General features: G+C 38.6%; 2 protein-coding genes across 4 annotated transcripts in view; one reads left to right on the top strand and one right to left on the bottom strand.

The window, feature by feature from the left end:
• Positions 1–21,433, bottom strand: part of LOC148175998 (uncharacterized) — a 33,839-nt gene extending 12,406 nt beyond the window's left edge. For all 3 annotated transcript variants that reach the window (XM_088035182.1, XM_088035183.1, XM_088035184.1), the window contains exons 1-2: positions 21,239–21,433; positions 16,039–16,209 (exon numbers count right to left, since the gene is read on the bottom strand). In XM_088035182.1, the coding sequence (XP_087891308.1) occupies positions 16,039–16,193 (155 nt within the window). In that variant the 5' untranslated portion in view covers positions 16,194–16,209; positions 21,239–21,433. The remainder of the gene's footprint in view (positions 1–16,038; positions 16,210–21,238) is intronic.
• A 145-nt stretch (positions 21,434–21,578) lies between these two features.
• Ppcs (phosphopantothenoylcysteine synthetase) lies at positions 21,579–23,392 on the top strand. Its single transcript, XM_088035186.1, has 5 exons — positions 21,579–21,807; positions 21,851–22,079; positions 22,123–22,337; positions 22,386–22,571; positions 22,613–23,392. Exons 1-5 carry the CDS (start codon positions 21,679–21,681, stop codon positions 22,790–22,792), a joined length of 939 nt encoding a protein of 312 aa, XP_087891312.1. The 5' UTR covers positions 21,579–21,678; the 3' UTR covers positions 22,793–23,392.
• The last annotated feature ends 783 nt before the right edge of the window (positions 23,393–24,175 follow it).

The following is a 24,175-nucleotide window of genomic DNA, read 5'->3' as shown; positions in this document are numbered from 1 at the left end:
GAAAATTTTGACCAAAATTAAAAAAAAAATTGAGTTTAAGTCTAAAAACTAAAAATTTGTAATTTGCAATGACAACATTCTGATTCTTGAAATTCTCATATTTCAAAAATAAACAAAATTTTTAACTTTTGATTGATTTTTGTGACTTCAAAATTTGAATATGCGTAAATCCAAAATTAAAGACTTACAAGAGAAAAATTCTGTAAATTTGGAATTTCAAAATCGCCTTACAACCGTCAAATTGGACTGCATTCTACAGAAAAGGAAAAAGTTAACGTTCGATTCTATTCATTTTAAAATTTTTTACATTAGATCCAAAATTTTCGAAATTTTTAATTTTCACAATTGAGTCTAAAAACTCGAGATTTGTAGTTTTTAATAATAACATTCTAATTAAGACGCTCTAATTAAAAAATAAACAAAAATTTTGACTTCTGTTCCAAATCCATTAATTTTAAAAATTTTTACTTTCGAATCAAAAATTTTGAGAATTTTTTGTTTTCTCGATTAAGTCTAAAGACCAAATTCCAAGTTCCGACTCAAGAAAGAACAGAGCTTGGGTTTTTAGTTGTCTTAATTAATAATTTCATTCTCAAAGAATTTCAAAAAATTTTGACTTTTTCAAAACCGACGTTTACAACTGTTCCATGGTCATTAGAATCACACGACTCCTCTCATCGCATTACCATTTTGTCGGCGCTCCATTGTTATCTCGCAACTATGAATTTATTCTCCAGTCTGAATAATAAAACCCATTAGTTTCGTTTTTTGGTTCTTTTTATGCAAACAACGCAATCGAGTCCCACGTTTAATGAACGTACAGTTCCATTTGACGGATTTAGTTTTTCTATTTTTGTGCAGTTGGTTACCTAACTTGAAAAATGAGCGGAAAACGCGTTTTTAAGTCTCCCGCTCCCTCCCCCCTCCATAAATCTCCGGCGTATTTTCCCAGAAAATTTGTCATCCCAACAAGCCCGAAAGTTTTACACCGCACCATTAATCCACGGAATTGTAACATGACATCTTCGCGACTAAATTATCGCCGCAGTGACAGCGCCTTAAAAAATTAAAAGAAAAGCTGGGAAAGCCAGCGTCTGCGTCGATAATAGCGTCGCCTGCAGTCCGGAAAAGGAAAATTAAACATGCACTCGCCGGCGAAATCGGATTATGAACTCGAAAGGGAATTATTTATGGAGAAAAGTTTCTCGCTTTTTTCCAAACGAAGATAATTGTGTTGGAGAGGAGCGCCGGTATAAATAGAAATATGAGATAATTTTTAGGAGTAATAATAGCAACGGCGGCAGGTGGGAACACTTGTCTCTGATATAATGCATAATAAAAGATAATGCGAAGGGTTGATGTGGAGGGAAAGGGTTGCGGCGGTTTTTTTTTCTTTTAGTCGATAATTTCTGGATTACTGCTGCTATAAAACCACGCCAGAGGTCCCAAATTGTGTTTTGCAACAGTCCAATAAAACTTTCGAATATTTCATCTGTGACCTCTCCGAAGAAATAAAATTCTATTTCACACTTTTTATTGGCGCTCCACTTTGTGTCCGGCAATTCATCGTTTGCTCTTCTTTTATGCAAAGGCTGCTGTGCTAATATTGACGCAAGAACTGTTTCATTGCGATTAATTTCTGCGAAATTCGGTATTTCGCCCTTATAAATTCCGGAGGATTTAAAAATACAATAGAAGACTGATGCAAATGTGTTTATAATTCGAGTTGTTGAACATTGTTTAAGCTTTCACGAAGGAAGGATTAAAAGCTACAATTTCCCACGCTCAACTTTATTTTTATCGATCGCAGTTCTTCTGTTTCGTTTGAGAAGTACAATGAACGTGTTTCGTTGATTATCTCCGGTGATTTTTGTTTTTTTGATACGCCTCTTTGTACTTTCCTATGTTAGCTTGGAATCTACCACGAGTATGAATTTCAACAAAATCGAAAGAAAAAAATTTTATTCAAAATTTTGAAATTTGGGAAATTTTGACTTTATATTTACGTCAAAAAAAATAAAAGCTCCAATTTCCCACGCCCAACCTCGATTTAAATCAATTCGAGTTCATCTGTTTTGCTTGAGAAGTAGAATGGACGTGTTTCGTTGATTATTTCCGGTGCTTTTTGATTTTTTGGGACGTCTTTTTATACTTTGTTATGTTAGCCTAAGATCTACCATGAGTATAAATTTCAACAAAATCGGATAAAAAAAAATTATTCAAAATTTTGAAATTTGGGAAATTTTGACTTTCTATTTACGTCAGAAAAAAAATAAAAGCACCAATTTCCCACGTTCAAGCTTAATTTATATCAATTCAAGTTCATCTGTTTTGTTTGAGCAGTAGAATGGACTTGTTTCGTTAATTATTTCCAGTGCTTTTTGATTTTTTAAGACGTCTTTTTGTACTTTGCTATGTTAGCCTAAGATCTACCATGAGTATGAATTTCAACAAAATCGGATAATAAATAATTTAGTCAAAATTTTGAAATTTGGAAAATTTTGACTTTACACTTCGGGCCGTAGCTCCGTAAGCTAACAACGTAGAAGGCTGCAATTTAACATACTAATCATGACGTACTTCTATTTCAATTTCCCGTGTAATCAGAAAGTTTAGAAGTCCACTAACAAAATTGTACACAAAAATGTTTTTTGACAATTGACATTAAACTATCAATAACTTGAAAAAACAAACTTTACATCAAAGAAGGCTGCAATTTAATGGACAAATTTTCACACTTTGCCTCATCAAATCCGTTCCGGCCGATCACAGCAGGAATTGTCTTGAACTTCCGCCGCGTTGTAATTCCTGCGGCGATTTTTCGACGTGTTGTCCCACATTATGGAAATGCGAATATCGAATTGTTAATTAATGCCCCGGACGCCGGTCAAGTTGAATTTGAACTCGGGAATTGATTAATTTTTCGAGGGTGCAATTCCTGCTGAGTTGATATTCAACTCGCTTACAAGTTCGGAAGTTGGTTGAATAGCCGCTAATAAATCCTGGCCTTTGAGAAAAAAAATCGCGTTATATAAACGTGTGACTAATGCACTGTTATTAGACGATTAAATTTAAACAATATTTACTGTTTGCATAATTGATTCGTTAGCCTTAACGAGACAGGTTTGTATTTGGAATGAGTAATGAGGAATAAACACGTGAGCTGCAGGAAAGGTGTAGACGAAATTGCGTCATGCATGAATATGAATTTCAAATTCCTGCTGAAAATCGGAGAATTCCTGCTCCATGATGCAATTTGTCTAAAAAAATCTTTTACTCAATTCCTGCTGCTCACCACATTTAAACGTCTCTTGTTCAATCGGAACTTTATAAGAAAGTATAAATCATGTGAGGCGTTGCAAACGTTGCAATTCCTGCGAGAAATATCAATAAAATTCTAATAACGGATCCACTTGAGTCGAGATTCTTATGTTGCAGGAAATTATGGGATATAAAACGAAGAGCCGTTTTATGATTATTCCATTAACATTTAAATTCCTGCAATGTATATCGAAATATCGTCGCAGGAAATGAAAAAGAAGACGAGCAACGACTACACAAAGTGACAAATTCCAAGTTCAAATCGTACAAAAATGAAAACTGCCTTACGATTATTCCATTAGCATTGAAATTCCTGCCGGGAAATGAAAAACCTGCTGAATAGCCATCGCTAATTGAAAACACACTTGAATTCCCCCGAAACTAGACAAATTCCTGCTGATGTATTTTCCGCGATTAATTCAGCAAAATCAATCCTGCGACGCATTGTTCAACGACTTTTAATCCCGAGGAAATTCATCAAAGAGTCCCGATATTAAAATTTGAGCGGGAACCGATTGATGTTTTAATTGAATTTAGTTAAATTGAAACTGAATTTTCCCCGGAGTTTTCTGGAGCGTGAAACTAGCTAAGTTTAGTTAAGTTGTAATTGTGTTAATGCAGCTTTTGATGCCCGGAAATAATCGCAAGTACGCGCTAATTGAAAAAAATTGTCACAGGATTGGAATCCTGCTGGAACGCTTGACACTAAATGAATATCCGTGTAAACATGGCGATTCTTGTCGCAGGAAATTTCCACCGAATAAAAGGAAGTGGAGTTTTCAAAGTAAACTTCAAAGTTCATACGTTATTTTTGCCGAGATTTTCTTTGAAATTTCAACCGCATTATCGATAAAGTGGAGAAGTGAAGCGGCGCTAAATTCACTCTGAAAGAACGCGAAATGGGATCAATTTTTGCTAATTCTTACTAGGGGAAAATCAAGCGGCAGGAATTGATATATTCCTGCTAAAAATTTACAGAGAGCCCTGCTTACTGCTAAACAATGTTCGGTTGGTTTTCCAAGAAATTGTACAGCAGCAGAAACTTATGTACTCCTGCTGAATAGGTAGAGTTTCCTGTTTACTGCTAAACAAATGTTTGGTTTTCTCAGAAATCGGAATTTTTGCTAGTTCCTGCTGTAGAAAAATTAAGCGGGCCGCGGGATATTCACCTAAAGCAGCAGGAATTGATACATTCCCAGAAAGTATATACAGACTCCTGCTAACTGCTAAACAATGTTCGATTATCTCAGGAATCGTAATTTCTGGTAGTTACGCAATTCCTGCTGCAACTAGACAACACTCAATTACCCGGAATTGGATTGAAGAAGAATTTTTCGCATTCTCCGCGGGAAGTGGGTCGTTTCCGCGCCAAATTCCTGCGCGTGTATGGTCAGCAGGAATTTGGTCGCGATTTGGGCACTCCTCTCGCACGTCCGCCCCTGAAATCTTGATACAACTCTGCGTCTTTAAATATGAACGAGCGGCCGATCCAGCCTTGGAAGTTAAATTAAGAAACCCATCTCCTAACCTAAAAGTTTTAATGGATAACGTTTATTACCCAATTTTGAAAGTTTGTCGTCATAAAAGGACAAGTTTTAGGGTCTTAATCGAAACTTTCCCGTTAATTTATGTCTGGAAAATTTTAACGAGTTTGTCGATGGTAAATGAGCGGCCGTGTGTGGTCGACTTTATCCCCAGAGCCGCCTATTTTCCAATTTAATATCCGTCACAGCCTTATGGTTTTATTAAAGCGTGCTCTGAATACATAATATGAGATTTTATTCGACAAGATGCTCGAATTGTAAATAATTCCCCGCCGCCATGTCGAAATTAAAACCGGCGAAAAAGTTGTGTACACAACTCAAATCCTGCGTGCTTCAAATTTAATTAACTAATTAAAACATTAATTCGTGTTGAGATCTGCGGAGATTAGAGCTCCAGCGTTGATTTCTCATCGCCTATAAATTCCTGCTAGTTGAATCAATTATCTATTCCTGCTGGGACGAAAAAAGTGTTTTCAAAAGTAGGGGAGGAAAATTTTACACTCAATTCCTGCTACACCTGTATGATGGGTTTTTTACGGGGGTGCTACTATTAATAAATTCCTGCTGGTGCGACCACATTCCTGCTACGAGTTCGATTTTTTTTATTTGGGGCGAGGAGTTACTATCCTATAGTTGCAGAGGACGACTCAAACTCATTCTGTCTAATATAAATAAATTCCTGCAGGTTAGATCAATTCCTGCTGGGAAAAACAAAAAGTGTTTTCAAAAGTCGAGATGAAAATTTCCCTTGCTATCACATTCCTACTAGTGGTTCAATTTTTTTAAGTTGAGCAGTTACTTTCCTATTCTTGCAGACGTACGACTCATTTCTTTATTTTTTGAGGCTAATCTAAAAAAATTCCTGCCACCTAAACTAGGTCATTTCCTGCTGGAAAAAATAATAAGTCTTATATGTAATGACGGTAATTGCACAATTGATTCCTGTTGCACCTGCATGTTGAGATTTTTCCGGAAGCTGCAACTATGAATAAATTCCTGCTGCTTCGACAACATTCTTGCTACGAGTTTGATATTTTTTAATTTAAGCGAGCAGTTGCTAGCCCATTCTTCCAGAGGTGCGAGTCAATTCCAGCTAAATACTGAATATATTCCTGTTACTTGAATCAATTCCTGCTGGGAAAAACAAAAAGTGTTTCCAAAGATGAGAACCACTCCATACCCGCTGGGAATTCAAATTATAAATAATTCTCCGCCGCCAAGTCGAAATAAAAATCGGCGAAAAAATCGCGTACGCAACTTTAATACTGCGTGCCCCAAACTTAATTAATTAATTAAAACATAAATTCATGTTGAGATCTGGGGGGATTAGAGTTGGGAGAGTTCCTGCATTGATTTCCCATCGCAGGAATTTGCAGGCTGTCTGCTGCAGACAGATATTGAAACCGGCTCTATTCAGCAGGAATTGTTAAAAATTAGAAAAATGGACGAGAAAGTGGAACCTGCACAATTCGAGAGTGTGTCAATATGATAGAAGTGACACCTTCATGGCCTCCTGCGACTTACCGTTATTCAGTTCGTACATACCGGAACAAGACGTGATGGCACGTGTGACGTCACGATTCATTGTTCTTGACACGAAAAAGTTCCCACAGTTGCCACCCCTCCAATTAAATATTGAAACGTCCTCATCTACTTTTATCGACGCCGCCTTGACCTACAACTGCTGATTTTACGATCCTCTCCCCTTTAAAGGACGTTCATCCCCTCGCTTAATTAGTCAGGAGAATCTGGGGATTTTTAGTGCGCAAAGTTGGGCGATAAAGTACAATTTCCTTCCTGTTGAGCGAGGATGTATATTGTCCGGTTCTTGCGGCGACCATCAGGGCGAAATAATGGGGAGATAGGGTATTATTTATTGGATGCTATTTAGACACCCCTATCGGAAGAAAGACATAATTCTAAGGGCGATCATCCCTCAGACGTGAAAAAGAATTTCCGATTTTCCTTTTGTTGCCGCAGGAATCGTTCTCCACGCGTATTCCTGCTAATACTACTCCAGGAGTTCAACTTTCGGAAATGTTTGTTTTATTTTCTGCAATCCTGCTGCTCCTGCGAGCATATTCCTGCTACGATTTTTTTAGTTTTCAGAAGCAGGCAGTTGCTACCCAGTTTTGCAGACATGACTCAATTCCTGCCGCATAAATTCCTGTTGGAAAGAGCAAAAAGACCGAAACGGAAATTTCCACAATAAAATCCTGCCGTGAAATTTTTAATTTTTCTTTTCTGGTAGTGCAACTCTCAATAAATTCCTGTAAATTCCTGCTGCAGCAACCACATTACTGCTACTAGTTCGTTTATTGTTTCTGGTAAATCCAAATACATTTTCGGGACAATTCTGTTTACTTTTCAGCAGGAATCCAGCAAACTCCTTTCTGTTGTTTCTGCGACCACATCTACCACATTCCTGCTACAAATTCGAATTTTTTAAGTTAAAACGGGCAGTTTTTGGAGACACAATTCCTGCTACAACCCGAATAAATAATTCCTGCTGCCTAGATAAATTCTTGCTGGAAAAAGCAAATATACCAAGACGGAAATTTCCACACAAAATCCTGCTGTGAATTTTTGTTCTGAAAGTGCAACTCCTAATAAATGCCTGCTGTTGTAACCACATTCCTGCTACGACTTTGATTATTGTTTTTATTTAATCCAAATACATTTACGGGACAAATATTTGTTAGCAGGAATCCTGCAAACTTTATTCTGCTGCTGTGACCACATTTCTGCTACGAATTCGAATTTTTTAAGTTGAAGCGGTCAGTTACTACCAAATTCTTGCTGCGAATAAATTCCTGCTACGAATAAATTCCTGCTACCTGCCCAAAAGAGCGAAAAAATGTTTTAAAAGACACTCAAATCCTGCAGCGCCTGTATCGGAGATCTTTTTCTGGTAGTGCAACTGTGAATAAATTCCTGCTGCTGCAACCACATTCCTGCTACAAGTTCGATGATTGTTTCTATTTAATCCAAATAAATTTTCGAGACAAATTTTTTTTTACTGTTCGGCAGGAATCCTGCGAAGTCCTACCGACATTGATGTAACCACTCCTGAGGACCCCCTCGAGTGTCGTTCCTAACCTCCAACTTTCCAGGTAGACAATTATAGAACGGACGGGATGTTCCGAACAATCCCTTTGCGTCACTCCCGAGCATTGTCCTGGCGTCCCTCAGGAACAACAGGAACGCCGCTACTGCATCTATCATCCGTCACGATCAAATGACGTTACACTTGTGGAGAATTGGTAATTGGTCCAGGATTTTCGCATTATTTACGGGAGGAGATCCCGTGGGACTAAAGTTTCGGATTTTAAGAGTTGTCCTGCGATTATCCGATTCCTGCAAAAAGCGAAATAAAGCGCATCGCCGCGAGCGCGCTTTTTGACGGAATTTGTATTCCAGCAGGAACGATGTCCTCGTCACAATTTAGTTGTATTTTATACTAAGCAGGATTCGACTTTATTCCACGTACGTTTCAGTGAAAAACGACGCGGTTCTCAGCAGGAATTCAAATAACCCGTTCGTGACTTCGATAGTTCATATAAGTTTTTGTGCAATTCCTGCGGGAATTGTTTATTTTTAGTTATTTTTAGCGCGACAAGAAATTACAAACCACCCTCTAGACTGGGAAATTTCCACCCCTCGGAGTCAATGAATCTCGTGAACGTGACACCGGCGAGTAACAAATGTCTTTTGGAGAGTAAAAAGACTCACCTGACACGCCACGAATCCACTCACCCTTATCACAAGGGGTGGGATTTGGGGGTTCATCTAATGACTATCAATCTCTTGAATCGAAGATGGCGACATCGGATAAATACGAGAAACGATCTGTTTCGGGAAACCACCCTTTCGCATTTCGCTAATAAAGTTGCCATCAACGGGGATGATTAAAATTAAATGCCGGTTTGTGTCAGCAAGGGAAGGAAAATGTATCGATTTTGCGAGGGGGTGGAAAAGTGTCGAGAGTGGCTGCGGGAGGGGTTGTGCAGGATTGTAATAACTCGAGGTTTTAGTAAGAGGCAATTCCTGCTGGGAAATTCAAGTATTTTAGAATCATCCTGTATACTCCCCGCTTTCTTTATCCCAATTCATTTTTCCCGTTTCCCGCAGATCAAAGATTATGTTCCCCGTTGAATAATGCAAACGACGGCGACGGACGTCACGACGCCCAACTTGAAGACAATTCGGAACTATTTTCAGAGCATTGTCGAAACGACGTCCCCCTCGAGCATCAATAATTCACTATACAAGGTGTTCGATTTACAACGCCATTAGGATATTACTCTTTTGATTCTTCTTGTATTATTCAGCGCCGATGCGGAGATCGAAGCCGAAGATGTTATCCGCGATTTTTCACCTCGGAAACCGAGCGCTGAGATTTATTTTGAGGGGGCGAAACTATGAATAGATTCCTGCTGGGGGAGCGAAAAGTCTTTCCAAAGGTTGGGGCGGAAATTTACACACTCTATTCCCGCCGCACCTGCATGCCGGAATTTTTCAAGGGGGTGCAACTATGAATAAATTCCTACCACTGCAGACGCATTCCTGTTTAGATTTTTTTAGCGGTGCACTAAATTCATGCTACAATTCCTGCTAATTGCATCAATTCCTACAACCCAATTTTTCGTCTGAATAAATTCCTGCTGCTTTGCCCAAATTGCCCGTAAAAACTCGATTTTTTGAAAGTTAAAGCAGTTTTTCTTCCATTCTTGCTAAAAAAAGAGAAAAATATTTCGAAAGTTGAGGTAGAAATAAATTTCCGCATTAAATTCCTGCTGCACCAGTATGTTAGATTTTTTTCGAGGGACACAACTATGAATACATTCCTGCTGCTTCGACCACCCTCCTGCTAGGCGTTCGATTTTTTTTTAAGTTGGTGCGAGTAGTTTTATCCTATTTTTGCAGAGATGCGACCATGCTATATTCCGAATAAATTCCTGCTAATTAATTAGATCTAAAATCCTACTAGCAAGACCACAAAGTTCTCGCTGGTTCTCGCTGCTTCGTCGAAATTCCTGCTAAAAGTACTATTAAATTTTAAGATGAAGTAAGCAGTGACTATCCAATTCTTGCAGAGCTGCTAGTCAATTCCTGCTACTTGAATCAATTCAATATTTCAATCAATTTTGAAGCTTAATTTCAATTCCTGCTAGTTGGATAATTTCCTGCTAGGACAAGTAAAAAGTGTTTTTAAAAGTTAGGGCAAAAATTTACACACTCAATTCCTGCTAAGCTGCTAGGGTGTAATTAAAGTAAATTCCTGCTGCTTTGACTGCATACCTGATAAGAGTTTTTTAAATTAGGGCAACTTGATTTTTCTTCTGTTGTCTATTATTCTGGATGAATTCCTGCTAATTAGATCAATTCTCACGCCCAATTTCTGCTGCACCACCTGTATGTAAGAACTTTTTTCGAAAGGTGCGACTCAGATTAAATTCCTGCATCTAGGACCACGTTCCTGCTAGGCGTTCGATTTTTTTTAAGTTGGAGCTAGCAGTAACTATCCTATTTTTGCATTCCTGCTGATTGAATAAAAAAGCCTGCTATGCTAGAAAGAACACAAATTTCTCACTGCTTTGGCGTTCTAAAAATTCTAAAAAGTTCTATAAATTCCTGGGATAAGCAAAAAATTTCGGAAGAAATTACACACTCAATTCCTGCCGTACCTTTTTAAATGTGCACCGATGAATTAAATAAATTCCTGTTGAGAGTTCGACCGAATTCCTGCTATAACAATTGCTATCTAGGTCTTGCAAAGTATCTGCTCAATTCCTGGTGTCATTCCTGGTGTCCTCTGGATAAATTCCTGCTACTTGAATCAATTCCTGAGAAGCGCGAAATCAATTTCTATTCAAACAATTCCTGCTGCATCTATTTTCGAACTATGAATTTAATGAACTCCTGCTAAGAGTACGATTTACTATGATACTGATATTACTATTATTTATATTACTGATTTTACTGATATTGTAAAAGTACAACAGAATTCCTTCTATAGTCTAAATGAATTCCTACTAGCTGGATCAATTCCTGCTGGGACAAGCAGAAAATGTTTTCAAAGCTTAGGGCAAAAATGCGCACACTCAATTGGGGGTGCAACTATAAATAAATTCCTGCTAAAGATTTTTTTTAAATAGGACCAACCATCCCATTTTTGCAGAGCTGCAAATCAATTTACGCTGTATTTTGAATTAATTCCTGCTAAGTAGCTGCACGGTACTGCTAGACGTTCAATTTTTTTAGTTGGATTATTATCCTATTTTTGCAGAGGTGCGACCCAATTCCTGCTACTCTAAATAAATTCCGGCTACTCGAATCAATTCCTGAGAAGTGCAAAATCAATTCTAACATTTCAAGCAATTCCTGGACAAAAATTAAAAAGAAAATTTCCACACTTCATTCCTGCACTTTTTCGAAAGTCGTCCTATAAATTGAATAAATTCCTGCAGTACAGTTAATATCCTGTTCTTGCAAAAGAGCAACTAATTGTTGCTGTACTCTAGTTGCATTCCTGCTGGAAAGAGCGAGCAGTTCCTGCTGCTCTAATCAAATTCCTGCTAGAAGTACTGATTTTAACGTAAAGCGAACAATTACTATCCAATTCCCGCTGCACTCTAGATAGATTCCTGTAACTTGTATGAATTCCTGCTGGAAAGAGCGAAAGGCGCCACTACTCCTTAATGTCACATCCAGCGCGACATTTCCGCGAAAGATCAATTTTTAGTTACTACCGGAACAAAGTAATAAATTTAGCCAACCGGAACGCGCTAATGCGTTGAGTGAAGTGATAAATATTTAGCCGCTAATTTCATGTAGACATTAAAGCAGGTTAAAGCTAAACACCGAGCGAGCTTTCGACAATCACGCGATAATGAGGAATGGGGAATTTTTCCTCGCAACCTCCGTGAATTATTGAAAAATTCCTCCCGGATCGATAACAGATGTCGACGATTATTTCGGCGTTTTCATTTCCGTCCCGATTTAATAAAACGCGACGCCGCACTACAAATCCTCGGACCTTTTGTCTAAGTAATTTATTTGTGTAATCTGCAGAGGTGCTGAAAGAAGGGATTCCGAGGGTCGGAAGGGCGATTTGATGGTGATGATGTTTTAATCTGAAAAGGATGAAGAAGAAGAAGGTGGAGGATTTTAATAAATGCGAGGTCGTAGAGCCGCAATTTTTTATTTCAATTCCTGCTTAGTATACAGCCCAGTTCCTGCAGTTTCCTGCTGCATGTAGAAAAATCGTCCTAGTGAGGTGAGTTTATGGGTGGAAATTTCCTTCGGTGTCTATTCCAATTCCTGCTGGTTTTTCCTGCTTGGCTCCTCTCGCATTATAATTATCTCCGCGTCTCTAAATCTGCGCTCTTCGCCAAACAAAATTACCACAGACAACAGCTGCGAGTTTCGTGTAAACTTTGGCAAATCGAAAGTCACAAAACAACGAAACAATCTAATTAAGAGGAAGAGTCCGGAGGGTGTTTATTACCAACTTTTGTGATTAATACATTAAAATGTTTCTCGACGTTTAATCTTGAGAAGTTGAAACTGCGCCCGCTGCTGATTAAATTACCAGCGAACAAAACAGAGCCAATGACACTCTTATATTGACTCTCTCAATTTGCGGTTTGAAAAAACTTTCACAAACAATTAAACCACGCAGACACAACAAAGAAACTACGACAAATTGTTTTTAAACGAAATTTCTGTAATTAGATCTCGGCCGAAATTGGATCCGCTTAAGAATGATGACGGAAAAAAAAAGAGAAAACTAGAGACACGGTCGCCGGATTTTCTGTACTTTGCGCATCTTGTGAAAGTTTGTTATGTAACGTAACGTAAGATTCGCTTTTGTTACATTCCTGCATGAATTATTCTGCAGTTCGTTAAGTTTGGAGGTTTCGAACGGCAAAGTTCTTAATTAAATTGCAAGTTTTGTGATAAGGAAGTGGGAATATTTCACGCATGATAACGCTCCGGCGCATCACAACCGTTAAAAACTACCAAAACCTCATCAGAGGGCTAAAATTGGTTTGTTTTTGCGGCGATTGATCTCCAAGAGGTGTAAACAGTCGAGGAAGACGTAAATTGCGCACGGGAGCTGGAGGATATTTCCTTTGTAAGTAGCAATAATCTACGCAGTTTCTGAAGGAATTGAAGAATGTTTCGCGGTCAATATCTCGCTTATTTGTGACGCAAAAATAAGTTATTAGGGCTCGTTTCATGCAGAATTTCGCGCTGAATCCAAAACTGTGCTAAATTTTACCGTACGTCTACAAATAACTGAGTTATCGGCGATTAAAGTTGATGTCGCGAGGGCGGAAAAATTTTGAGGGTTCGGAAATGTCGGTGCTCGATATCTCGGAAACTACGACAGATATGGAGATGTGGTTTTCGCCATCGTTTTTCTCGCATTTTGTTTGCGAAGAACCGTTGTTACATTGCCCGAAAATAAAAATTTTATTTTTTTGGAATTTTTTTTCGCTAAACCCAAGTCTACTTACTTCAGTCGATTTCTCGCTTATTTTTGGACCAAACTTACGCTATTAAGACTCATTTTACGCAGAATTTCACGTAGATTCTAAATCTTGGCTCAAAAACCAAATATGACAAAAAATAAACGAGTTTTAGCCAATTAAAATTTCGGATAGGAAATTTTCATTTTTAAAATGTTAAATGCTCAATATTCACAACTACGACAGATAGAAAAAAACGAATTACGACATCGTTTTTCTCGCGCCGTTTTTGCTGAAATCCGCTCTCAGATACACAAAATTCGATGCTAAAATTTTTCGCAAAAAAAAAATCCGACTCAATCGATATATTTTTTTTATTTTTAGATTTTTGACTACCACCCGTATACTCGTTGACCTACCTATCTAAAATTTGGCAAGTTAATAGATCTGTAGCTGCTCTTTCAATTGAAATATAAATTAAGAACATCAAACGTCGGTTTCGCACTGAAAAATATTATTGAATATTACACCAAAAAAAACCCTTGCAAACAAATTTTGATCGATGTCTCGTTTATTTATAAGGCAAACTCAAGTTGTTTGGGCTAATTTAACACAAAATTTCACACAGAATCCAAAACTAAACAAATTTTTAAAGTTATCGCCGGTTGAATTTTTGGGTTGTTGCCAAAGAGTCAAAATTTTGAAAGTTCGAAAATTATTTTGCTGAATATTTCCGGAATTAAGGGGAATGTAAAAAACCCTTTTCCAAACCGTTTTTCTCATGTGTTTCTAGTTAAGAATTCGTTCTTTGAATTGCCGACAGTCAAAAATTTAAATTTTTTGAATAAAATTCACGACTATTTTTAGAGCAAACTTTTGTTATTTGGGCTCATTTCACGCAGAATTTTGCGCAGATTCTAAATCCGGTCTCAAAATTTATATACAACAAATAACTAAATTATGACAAAGTTTTGGAAAGTTAATTTTTATTTTTCAGATCTTTATTGCTCGATATTTTCGAAATTACAACAGATAACAAGAAACGGTTAGCGCCATCATTTTTCTCGCGCTTTTCTCCTTTTGAATTCACCGTCAAATATCCAAAATTCGATAATCAATTTTTTCGCAAAAAAAAAAATCCGACTCAATTGATAAAAAATTTTCAATTTTGTGTTTTTTGACCGCAACTCGTAAACTATTTGACCTATCGTTCTGAAATTTGGCCAGTTGACAGATCTCAAGCTGCTCTTTCGATTCATATACAATTTAAGAACAGTAAACTCCGTTTTCGCACCGAAAAAAATCGTTAAAAATGTCTCCAAAAAAAACCTCTAAAAATCTCTAATTCGGTCAATATCTCGTTTATTTTTGAAGAAACTTCACGTCATTAGTGCTTATTTAACGCAAAATCTCACGGAGAATCCAAAACTGCGCGAATGTCCAACGTACGCCAACAAAAAACCAAATTAGAAGCGTTTGAAATTTTCGATTGTCGCCAGAGGGTACAAATTTTGAAGCTCCGAAACTTTTTGTGTTCGATATCTCCGGAACTACGACAGATAAAACGATGCGGTTTTCACTATCGTTTTTCTCGCATTTTTTGCCTAAAAATCCAATTTTTCACGACAACTAGAACAGTTCATTTAAAAATTCTCCTGGCGCCTCCACCATTTTCCACCCCTAAAACTCCAAATCGCTCCTCTGTTTAAACACACATAAAACACTACTTTCTCGAAACGGGCCGACCTACCCTACATAAAACAAACCCCCCAATAAAAAGGGATGAAACTAAAGGCAGTTTTCTCGTCTATTCGATTTTCCACTCTCCGACGAATCGCATTTATTTGAAATCGAATGTATAAATTCCGACGAGAAAAGGGGTAAAGTCAAAAACGCGAATATGATTTTCATCCCGAGGGTCGAAAATGACGGATCATTATCACTGCGACGATAGCGAATCGGAATTAGGCACAGTTTGGAGGATGGATGGCGGCAGGAAATTTAATGGACACAGTTTAGTTCAAGTGTTCGTCATCAATTTAAATTAATTGCGATTACAGTTGGCTGTGGTTGTCGAGGATACGCATCAAATCAATTCTGTTAAGAAGAAAATGCGAATTTTCCGAGCAATTTTCTCGCCCTAATTTCTACCGCTCTGGTCACACATACACTGATCAACCCTTCGCTGATCAAAGGGCTAAAACGGGAACGACATGAACCCTAAACTTCATTAAAGCTTTGACAGGTGCTTCGTCGGAAAATACAAAGTGATATTCAACAGTCAAACGAAAATTTACGTGGAATTTCATCGCTCTGAAAGCTTTCATTCTGGGCCATCTTTAATCCTGCAATAAATCAAAACAGTTCACGATTTCCTGCAAAGGGATTTTTCCTTTTCGGGGGCGACATTGTTCTTCCCCGTTTGTTCATCTGTCACGTTCACTTTTGTAAGAGTTAATCCATTAGGGTTGTTTCGAATCACGCGTCCGGAATCGTTTCCCCGGATGTGTGGAGAGATTCATATTTCTTCCAGACAGAAAACGCGAGTTTCGGGACAATGGGGCGAACTAAATTGCCCGAATGTGAAAAAAAGTACAGTCGAACCTCGACAAGCGGACGTACAATATACCAATCAGTCAAACTACAGTCAAATCTCAGAAAATTGAAATTCCTGACACTTTAATGCCGCCACTTACTTGCAGTAGTACAGGCGGCCCTCGTTGGTCACGTGAACGGTCCATCCAGGCGCCGGAGCGTAGTCCAGGATGTGGGTGGCCGTCCCATCAGTCTCCGGCTTGGAGTCGTCCGGGGGCGGCGCCCCCGAGTCGTTGGGGACGGCTTGCAGGAGCATCGCTATGCCCCCCTGCCTGAAAAGAGCACAATATTAAATTCCTGCTGGACTATCGGTATTGAAGTTTCCTGTCATGTCGACGTAATCGCTTTAGTTGATCCAAGTTCGGTAATTAACATGCGATTTTATTGTCGCAGCCGCCTATTACTGCGCGGTTTTGGGACGTGATGGAAATCCTGCGGAGCAGGAATAATTTCGTTATAATTGCTAACAACGTGAAGGGACAAAAGACAAACTAAGATTCGGTAAAAGTACAGCGATAATTACAGAAATTGCCGCAGGAATGATAAGCGTTTTCCTGCTACACATCGTTGATTACCCGAACAACAAAAAGAATGGAAAACGCGAGTAGAAATGAATGTCGCTACTACGAAACTCTCTTGTAACTGTCCTGCGTCGCGGGATTAATTTCCTGCGACATTCCTGCGATAACTTTTCTGTTTCCCCGACAATAATAGCTTTGCTTTATCCAAATTGGGCCATTACCGTCCGATTTTATTAGGACAGACGTCTCCTCCTCCGCTGCAGGAATTTTTAAATCCAACTCATTAATGACGCAGCAGAACCGCAATAATTATTTAGATTTCTAAACATCCTGCTGAGAGCTATACAAGTTTTTCTTGGTTACGCAATTTTTATTCCAGCAGGAATTCAATTGGCCGTAGCGGGATTTTCTTTCACTGCACCACTTTCATCAACCTGTGCAATGAACCCGAATTTCCTCCAGCAGGAATTTTAACAGTGGAGAAACTGCAACGAATCGCACTTTCTCGCGTCATGTCGTGAATTAAGCATCTCCATTGAGGGCAGCAGGAATTTTATTGACACCGTAACGGTCAAGTTTACGACAGCACAAACAAACGCGCCTTATGTCCGATTTATACCGGAACTGATGAAATTACACACACTATACAGGGTCCGCCAACACTAGTGTCCCGGCCCTAAATCGCTATTAATTATGAAGCTATAACATTTTTTTATACATAAACCATATCTGCTATAAACCCAAAAAACTACGAATATTTAATAATTCTTAATAATAATAATAATTCTTTAATAATTCACATAAGGGCCAGTTTGCGGTTCAGAAGCAATTGTCATAAATCTTACTTGGATTAAAGCTATTTTTAGAAAGTATTAAATATCCCATTTTTATATCATTTTCATGTTTTTTTTTCAATTTCTCGATTTTGATTTTTGAAAAACAACAAAATTACAAGGAAATAGGAGAAGTTGCACGAAATCACAACAAAGTCAGGGAAAGTTTTACAAAATTACAAGGAAATAAGAGGAAGTTGGCCAAAATAAAAAAAAAATCTGAGAAATTTCAACGAAATCGTATAGAAATCAGAAGAAGTTAGACGAAAACACAAGAACATAAGGGAAGGTTGGACGAAATCGCAATAAGATTAGGAGAAGTTTTACGAAATCACAAGGAAATGAGGGAAAGTTAGACAAAATAACAAGAAAATCAGGAAAATTTAGACAAAATCACAAAAAATAAAGAGAGGTCGAACGAAATCATAATGAGATCAGGGGAAGTTTTACGAAATCACAAAGAAATAAAAGGAATTTAGATAAAATCACAAAAAATAAAGAAAGGTTGGACGAAATTATAGGTACAATGAGATCAAAGGAAGTTTTATAAAATCACAAGAAAATAAAGGAAAGTTGGACGAAATCACAAGGAAGTAAGGGGAATTTAGACGAATTCACAAAGAAATAAGGAGAGGTGAGACGAAATCATAAGGGAATCAGAAGAAGTTTTACGAAATCACAAGAAAATAAGGGGAAGTTGGACGAAATAACAAGAAAATCAGGAGAATTTAGACCAAAACACAGAAAATAAGGAGAGGTTGGACGAAATTATAGGCACAATGGGATCAGAGAAAGTTTCATAAAATCACAAGAAAATAAAGAAAAGTTGGACGAAATCACAAGGAAATAAGGAGAATTTAGACGAAATCATCAAGAAATAAGGACAGGTGAGACGAAATCATAAAGAAATCAGGAGAAGTTGGACGAAATAACAAGAAAATCAGGACAATTTAGACGAAATACAAAAAATAAGGGGAGGTTAAACAAAATTTTAGGTACAATGAGATCAAGGGAAGTTTCATAAAATCACAAAGAAATAAAGAAAAGTTGGACGAAATCACAAAGAAATAAGGAGAGTTGAAACGAAATCATAAGGAAATCAGGAGAAGTTGGACTAAATAACAAGAAAATCAGGAGAATTAAAACAAAATCACAAATAATAAGGAGAGGTTGGACGAAATTTTAGATACAATGAGATCAGGAGAAGTTTTAGAAAATCACAAGGAAATGAAGAAAAGTTGGATAAAATCACAAGAAAATAAGAAGAATTTAGACGAAATCACCAATAAATAAAGAGAGGTGAGACAAAATCATAAGGAAATCAGGGAAAGTTCGACGAAATCACAAAAAAATAAGAAGAGATGAGACGTAATTTTAAGGAAATCAGGAGAAGTTTAACGAAATCACAAGAAAATAAGGAGAGGTAGGACGAAATCACAAGAAAATCGGGGGAAATCAGGTGTAGGCCCTGGCACCAACCGAACTTGTCAAAAATCCCTAATCAAAAATAATTTGTTTCAAATGCATTTTTTAAATTTATTTACAATGCAAAGTAGAAAAAATCGTATATGTATTATACTCTTGTCATAAGACGACTTGCAGCACTCATTCAATTCATTCGTGCTACAATAATCGCCTTATGAAATACGTGTAATAATGTACTTTTACAGCATGATAATTAATAACGATTTTGGGGCTTGGACGGACACTAGTGTTGACGGATCCTGCTGCTGTACAGGGTGTTTGGAACGATAGGATATGACGCAATTCCATCACAGTGTCGCCCGCGCGTTTAAAAATACCCACCGGGCAGCACGTGTCTGGCGACATGTCCGCATTTAGAACACTCGGTGTATTTTTTCCTGCAACCTTTAATTAAAGCTCTCCGGTTTTGTTTCTCGAGTGCTTTCTGTGAGATTGTTTATTTTCGCCGCTTTTAAAATAATTCCGTTCACAGTTTATGTCAATAGAGATGAGACCGTGGAAATGAAATGTAAACAAGCCGGCTAAATTTGTCACTCTGTAGGTGTTACAGTTTTCGACGATTATTGCTGCAACGTCAATATTTGAAAAGATCATTTAATTGAGGCTGGAAATCGCTTAATTGCCCGCTTTCCTGCTAATGTTTTCCCCGTCACCGAAGTTCGACTGTATGTCAAAACGCGACTTTTCTACAGTGCGAGTCATTTTCCCCGTGAAATTTTAATCCCCTCCTTTGTCTCCACCGCGTCATCTGTCAAATCGATCCCATCCCGTTATTCTGGTTGGTTGATTCCCTCGGGACCAACCCGTCAATGTATCGAAGTTCCCTTAATCATCGCCGAATGTCACAACAGATTACATTTGCAATCTGAAGCGATTATCGTAAACGCACCTTCGTCGAGCCACCCAGTAGACGGTAATTGGGGGCGACTCTGTCCAAATATTGATCTTTGTCCAATTAGACTGTGTAATGACGTGGAAAGGCTAAGTCGTGGTCGATGACACTTTTCACCTGAATTATTGATACAGTCGAACTTCAGACTTGATTGACAATTTTCTAAAAGCGTCGCGTGCGAGGAAACTCAATCTGACCGGTGCGGGCTTTCCCGGGAGATTATCGCACGTGATCTTTCCGTGTCTTCTAATTGAGTTACCGGGAAAATATTTTCTTTTGTCGGACACAAAAAACGGGGAAATTCCCACAACCATCAATCAAGTGGCCATGTCCACCAATCAGAGTCAAGGACGGGAAAGGTCGAAAGGCCGCGCCCTGCTGTGCTATTGGAGGGTTGTGACGTCACGGTTTGAAATTCGCGTCGAAACGACGATATAACTGCGTGGGGGGCAAACAACGCTCTCAGATACAAGAAAAACGCTCTCAGAAACTAGAAAAAAGTTTTCCAGAAATTAAAAAATGCTCTCAAATACTAAGATTTTAGAAAAATGCTCTGAAATCTCAAAAGCGCTCTCAAATATACTAAAAAACGTTCTCAGATACCATAAAAGGCTCTCAGATACTAGAAAAACGCTCTCATAGAGTAAAAAACGGTTTTAGATACTAAAAAACGGTTTCATGTTTTAGAAAACCCTCTCATTTACTAAAAAGCGTTTAAGAAATTAAGAAACGCTCTCAGGTACTAAAAGTGTTCTGAAATCTAAAAAGCGCTTTGAGACGCTGAAAAACCCTCTCAAGTAAATAAATAAATAAATACATAAATAAACAATAATAATAAATTTTTATTTGTGGTAATAAAAACAACAACAAAACACTAACACAAATTTTCTAGGCAAAAGTAAAATAAAGTATTATTCAGAAAAAAAAACTTTTACCACAAAAAGGCAGTAGAATATACTAAAAACCGCTTTCAAATACTATAAAACGCTCTCAGATAATAGAAAAAACGACGATGCAACTGCGTTTGAGGCGGTGACGCTTTTTCTAGTCCACTCTGTATACGCGACGTTTCAGGGTTTCGAATATTTTTTTTGTCGGACGCAAAAATTGAGGAAATTCCCACAGTTATCAATCAAGTGGCCATGCCCGCCAATCAGAGTCAAGGACGGGGAAGGTCGAAAGGCCGCGCCCTGCAGTGCTATTGGAGGGTCGTGACGTCAAGGTTTAAAATTCGCGCCAAAACGACGATGCGACTGCGTTTGGCGCGGTGACGCCCTTTCTAGTCCACTCTGTATACGCGACGTTTCGCGGTTTCGGCCCTCTCCACCTTCAGGTCTGTTTTTCCCGTTGGCCTAAATTTCATAACTCCGAAATAATATGCGGCGAGGTTGTTGCCCCCATTTTATTGCATTTAAAATCACTTTCATTCGCTAATTAATAATACAGATCTCGGCGTTTTGCTTCACAGGCCGATAACTTTTACTTTTAAGTGTTACGTGAAGATTTTTTCCGCGATTATGAATCCGGTTATGACAATGGTACATGTGGGAAAGAGTAAACAAACATTTACCACACACAACACCCAGCATGGTCCTCATATGGTAAAATAATCCCATTGGTAACATTTCCAATCAGTCCACCATGAATTCCGGTTGGAAAATAAGAATTATAAGTAGTGAAACTTCGTATTTATACCACTGTCACCACCGGGGAGTTTAATTTTTTTAACCAACGCGAGTTTGGCGCGACGATGTGCACCACGACGCTGCTTGACACGAACTGAGGCAAATGTTTGCAAACATTGGGAGAGTGACAGCGCAGCGATCTGTATTACCGACCGAACTTTCGATTGTTGCAGGGACGTAGAGGAGGGTGTCATGACCACCGAAGAGTCACCCAAGAGTGTGGAGAGAGACTTCGGACCCATACAAACCGACTTTGACCCCCGAATCCGACTTTGACCCTACAGAGTCCGTTTTTACCGACCCCTGTCACCTGTCATTTCTGACAATGGCCTCACATTGGGAGGAATTCTACGCCACTCACCTGCCCCCGACCGACTTCGAAGACAATAGAATCCTCCTCAAAGAGTTCTGCGCCCGTCACAACAAAACCGGCGAGCGTATTGTCCTCATCACGGTACGTAGTGAAAAAGTGAGGTTAGGTCTCACTGTCATTTCAGTCAGGGGGCACAACAGTCCCGCTCGAACACAACACGGTGCGATTCGTGGATAATTTCAGCGCGGGGACGAGGGGCGCAGCCTCCGCCGAGTATTTCCTCGAACATGATTACGTCGTCATTTTTATGCACCGGTTGAAGTCGCTGGAGCCTTTCACTAGACACTTCGGGGGTCAGAAACTCATGGACATGTTAGAAATGCACGACCAAGGGCCTAATACCACCATCACAGGTAAGGGGGCTGCCGCACTTTCACGTCTAACGCAGTTTTGTAGTGAAACCCGACAGTGTCGACGTGTTGGCCCCCATTCTGGCGAGCTACAAGAACGCCCAAGAAGGCGGCCGAGTCTTGTATGTGAATTTCACGACTGTCTCGGACTACTTCTGGTTGCTGAGGGCTGCCTGTGAGTGCCTGGCGGTGTTTGAGACGAGGGCTGTCTTGTTTCTCGCCGCTGCAGTCTCGGATTTCTACGTTCCTTCGAGTGAAATGGTGGGGGCTGTCGTAACGTAGACTAAACTAACACTCGGTTGATTGTAGCCCACTCATAAGATCCAGTCGGGGGCGGGGGCGCCGACAATTCAACTCCAATTAGTCCCCAAATTGTTGGCCCCCTTGGTGAGTCTGTGGGTGCCGCACGCTTTCGTCGTGTCTTTCAAACTGGAGACGGACGAAAGCATTTTGATTGTGAAGGCGCGGGACTCGCTGAACAAATACAAGCATAAAGTAATTGAATTTGGAATAGAAAGACTTCTTTTTTTGTCCAGTTGGTTATAGGAAACATGCTGCAGACTCGGCGACAGAAAGTCGTTTTCGTGACGAAAGACAGCAGTTACGAGGTGTCGCTGACTCGAGAGCAACTCTTGAATGGCATGGAAATCGAGGACCCCATCGTTTCCAACGTCGTTGATAATCACACGGATTTTCTCAAATCGCACCAGTATTAAGGGGGCTCACTGTTAGATGTGGTGTAATCAGGGTAACTGTAACAATCCTCAAAGGATAAAAGGACTGTCAATGTGTTGTGTGCACCAAATGTGAACCTGTAGCAACACATAGGCGACTCTGACCAGTTCTACATATCCTTGGCTAGTTGTTTTGACTGAAAGGGGTTGGGACACTGTTTTTTAGTTTTGCATGTTTTTAGGGATTTTGTTGGGGTAGGGATATCAAGTTTTCTAATTGTGGCTAATCTCCTGGCATTTCTGGACCATTCCTTTCCCAACCCAAGGTTGAATGATCAAAAAAGTGCCTGTAGTCCGAAAGTGCAAATTTTGCCACTAGGGGCGGTTTTTTTTCGATCATTTGTTGACGTTGTCTTATTTTCCCCCTTTTCATGACTAGATGCCAAAATCAATGTTTGTAAAATGTACTCATAGGATGAGAAAACAGTGCCAGTAAAAATGTAACGCTATCATTGTACAGATGAACGTTTATACACTTGTTTTTATTTTTATACATTTATCTGAAATCTATTTTGTTGTCTTCGTTGTTAGTGGATATTCTAAGTACAGCGTTTTATAAAAATAAAGTAAATGTTTTAATAATGAGTTTTTTATTTTCAAATTGGCAGAAATTTCCTGAAAAGCGCTTTAAGAACTAAAAAATGCTCTCAGTTACTAAAAAAAAGCTCTCGGATACTACAAAACGCTCTCAGACACTAAAAAACGCTTTTAATTATTAAAAAACGCTCTCAGATACTAAGATTTTTAAAAAAAGCTCTGAAAGATAAAAAGCGTTCTCAGATGCAGGAAATCGCTCTCAAATATACCAAAAAAACGTTCTCAGATTCTAAAAAATTTTCTCACATTCTATAAAACGCTCTCAAATGCTATTAAACGCTCTCAAATGCTATTAAATGCTCTCAGATTCTATAAAACGCTCTCAGATTCTATAAAACGCTCTCAGATTCTATAAAACGCTCTCAAATGCTATTAAATGCTCTCAGATTCTATAAAACGCTCTCAGATTCTATAAAACGCTCTCAGATGCTATAAAACGCTCTCAGATTCTATAAAACGCTCTCAGATTCTATAAAACGTTCTCAGATTCTATAAAAGGCTCTCAGAATTTATAAAACGCTCTCAGATAGGAAAAAACTGTTTCAAATTTTAAAGAACGCACTCAGATACTAATAATGCGTTCTCAGAAATTAAAAACGCTTTCAGATCCTAAGATTCTTAAAAAGTGCTCTGAAATCTAATAAGCGCTCTCAAATATATTAAAAACGCTTTCAGATACTATAAAACGCCCCCAAATACTAAAAAACCCTTTCAAATATTAGAAAAACGCACTCATATAATAAAAAATGGTCTTAGATACGAAAAGAC

This window comes from Gnatocerus cornutus, chromosome 4, assembly GCF_029298725.1.
Source record: "Gnatocerus cornutus isolate USDA-ARS CGAHR chromosome 4, icGnaCorn1.1, whole genome shotgun sequence".
In the NCBI taxonomy this organism is placed as follows: Eukaryota; Metazoa; Arthropoda; class Insecta; order Coleoptera; family Tenebrionidae; genus Gnatocerus; species Gnatocerus cornutus.
This window is presented reverse-complemented; position numbering and strand designations above follow the sequence as displayed.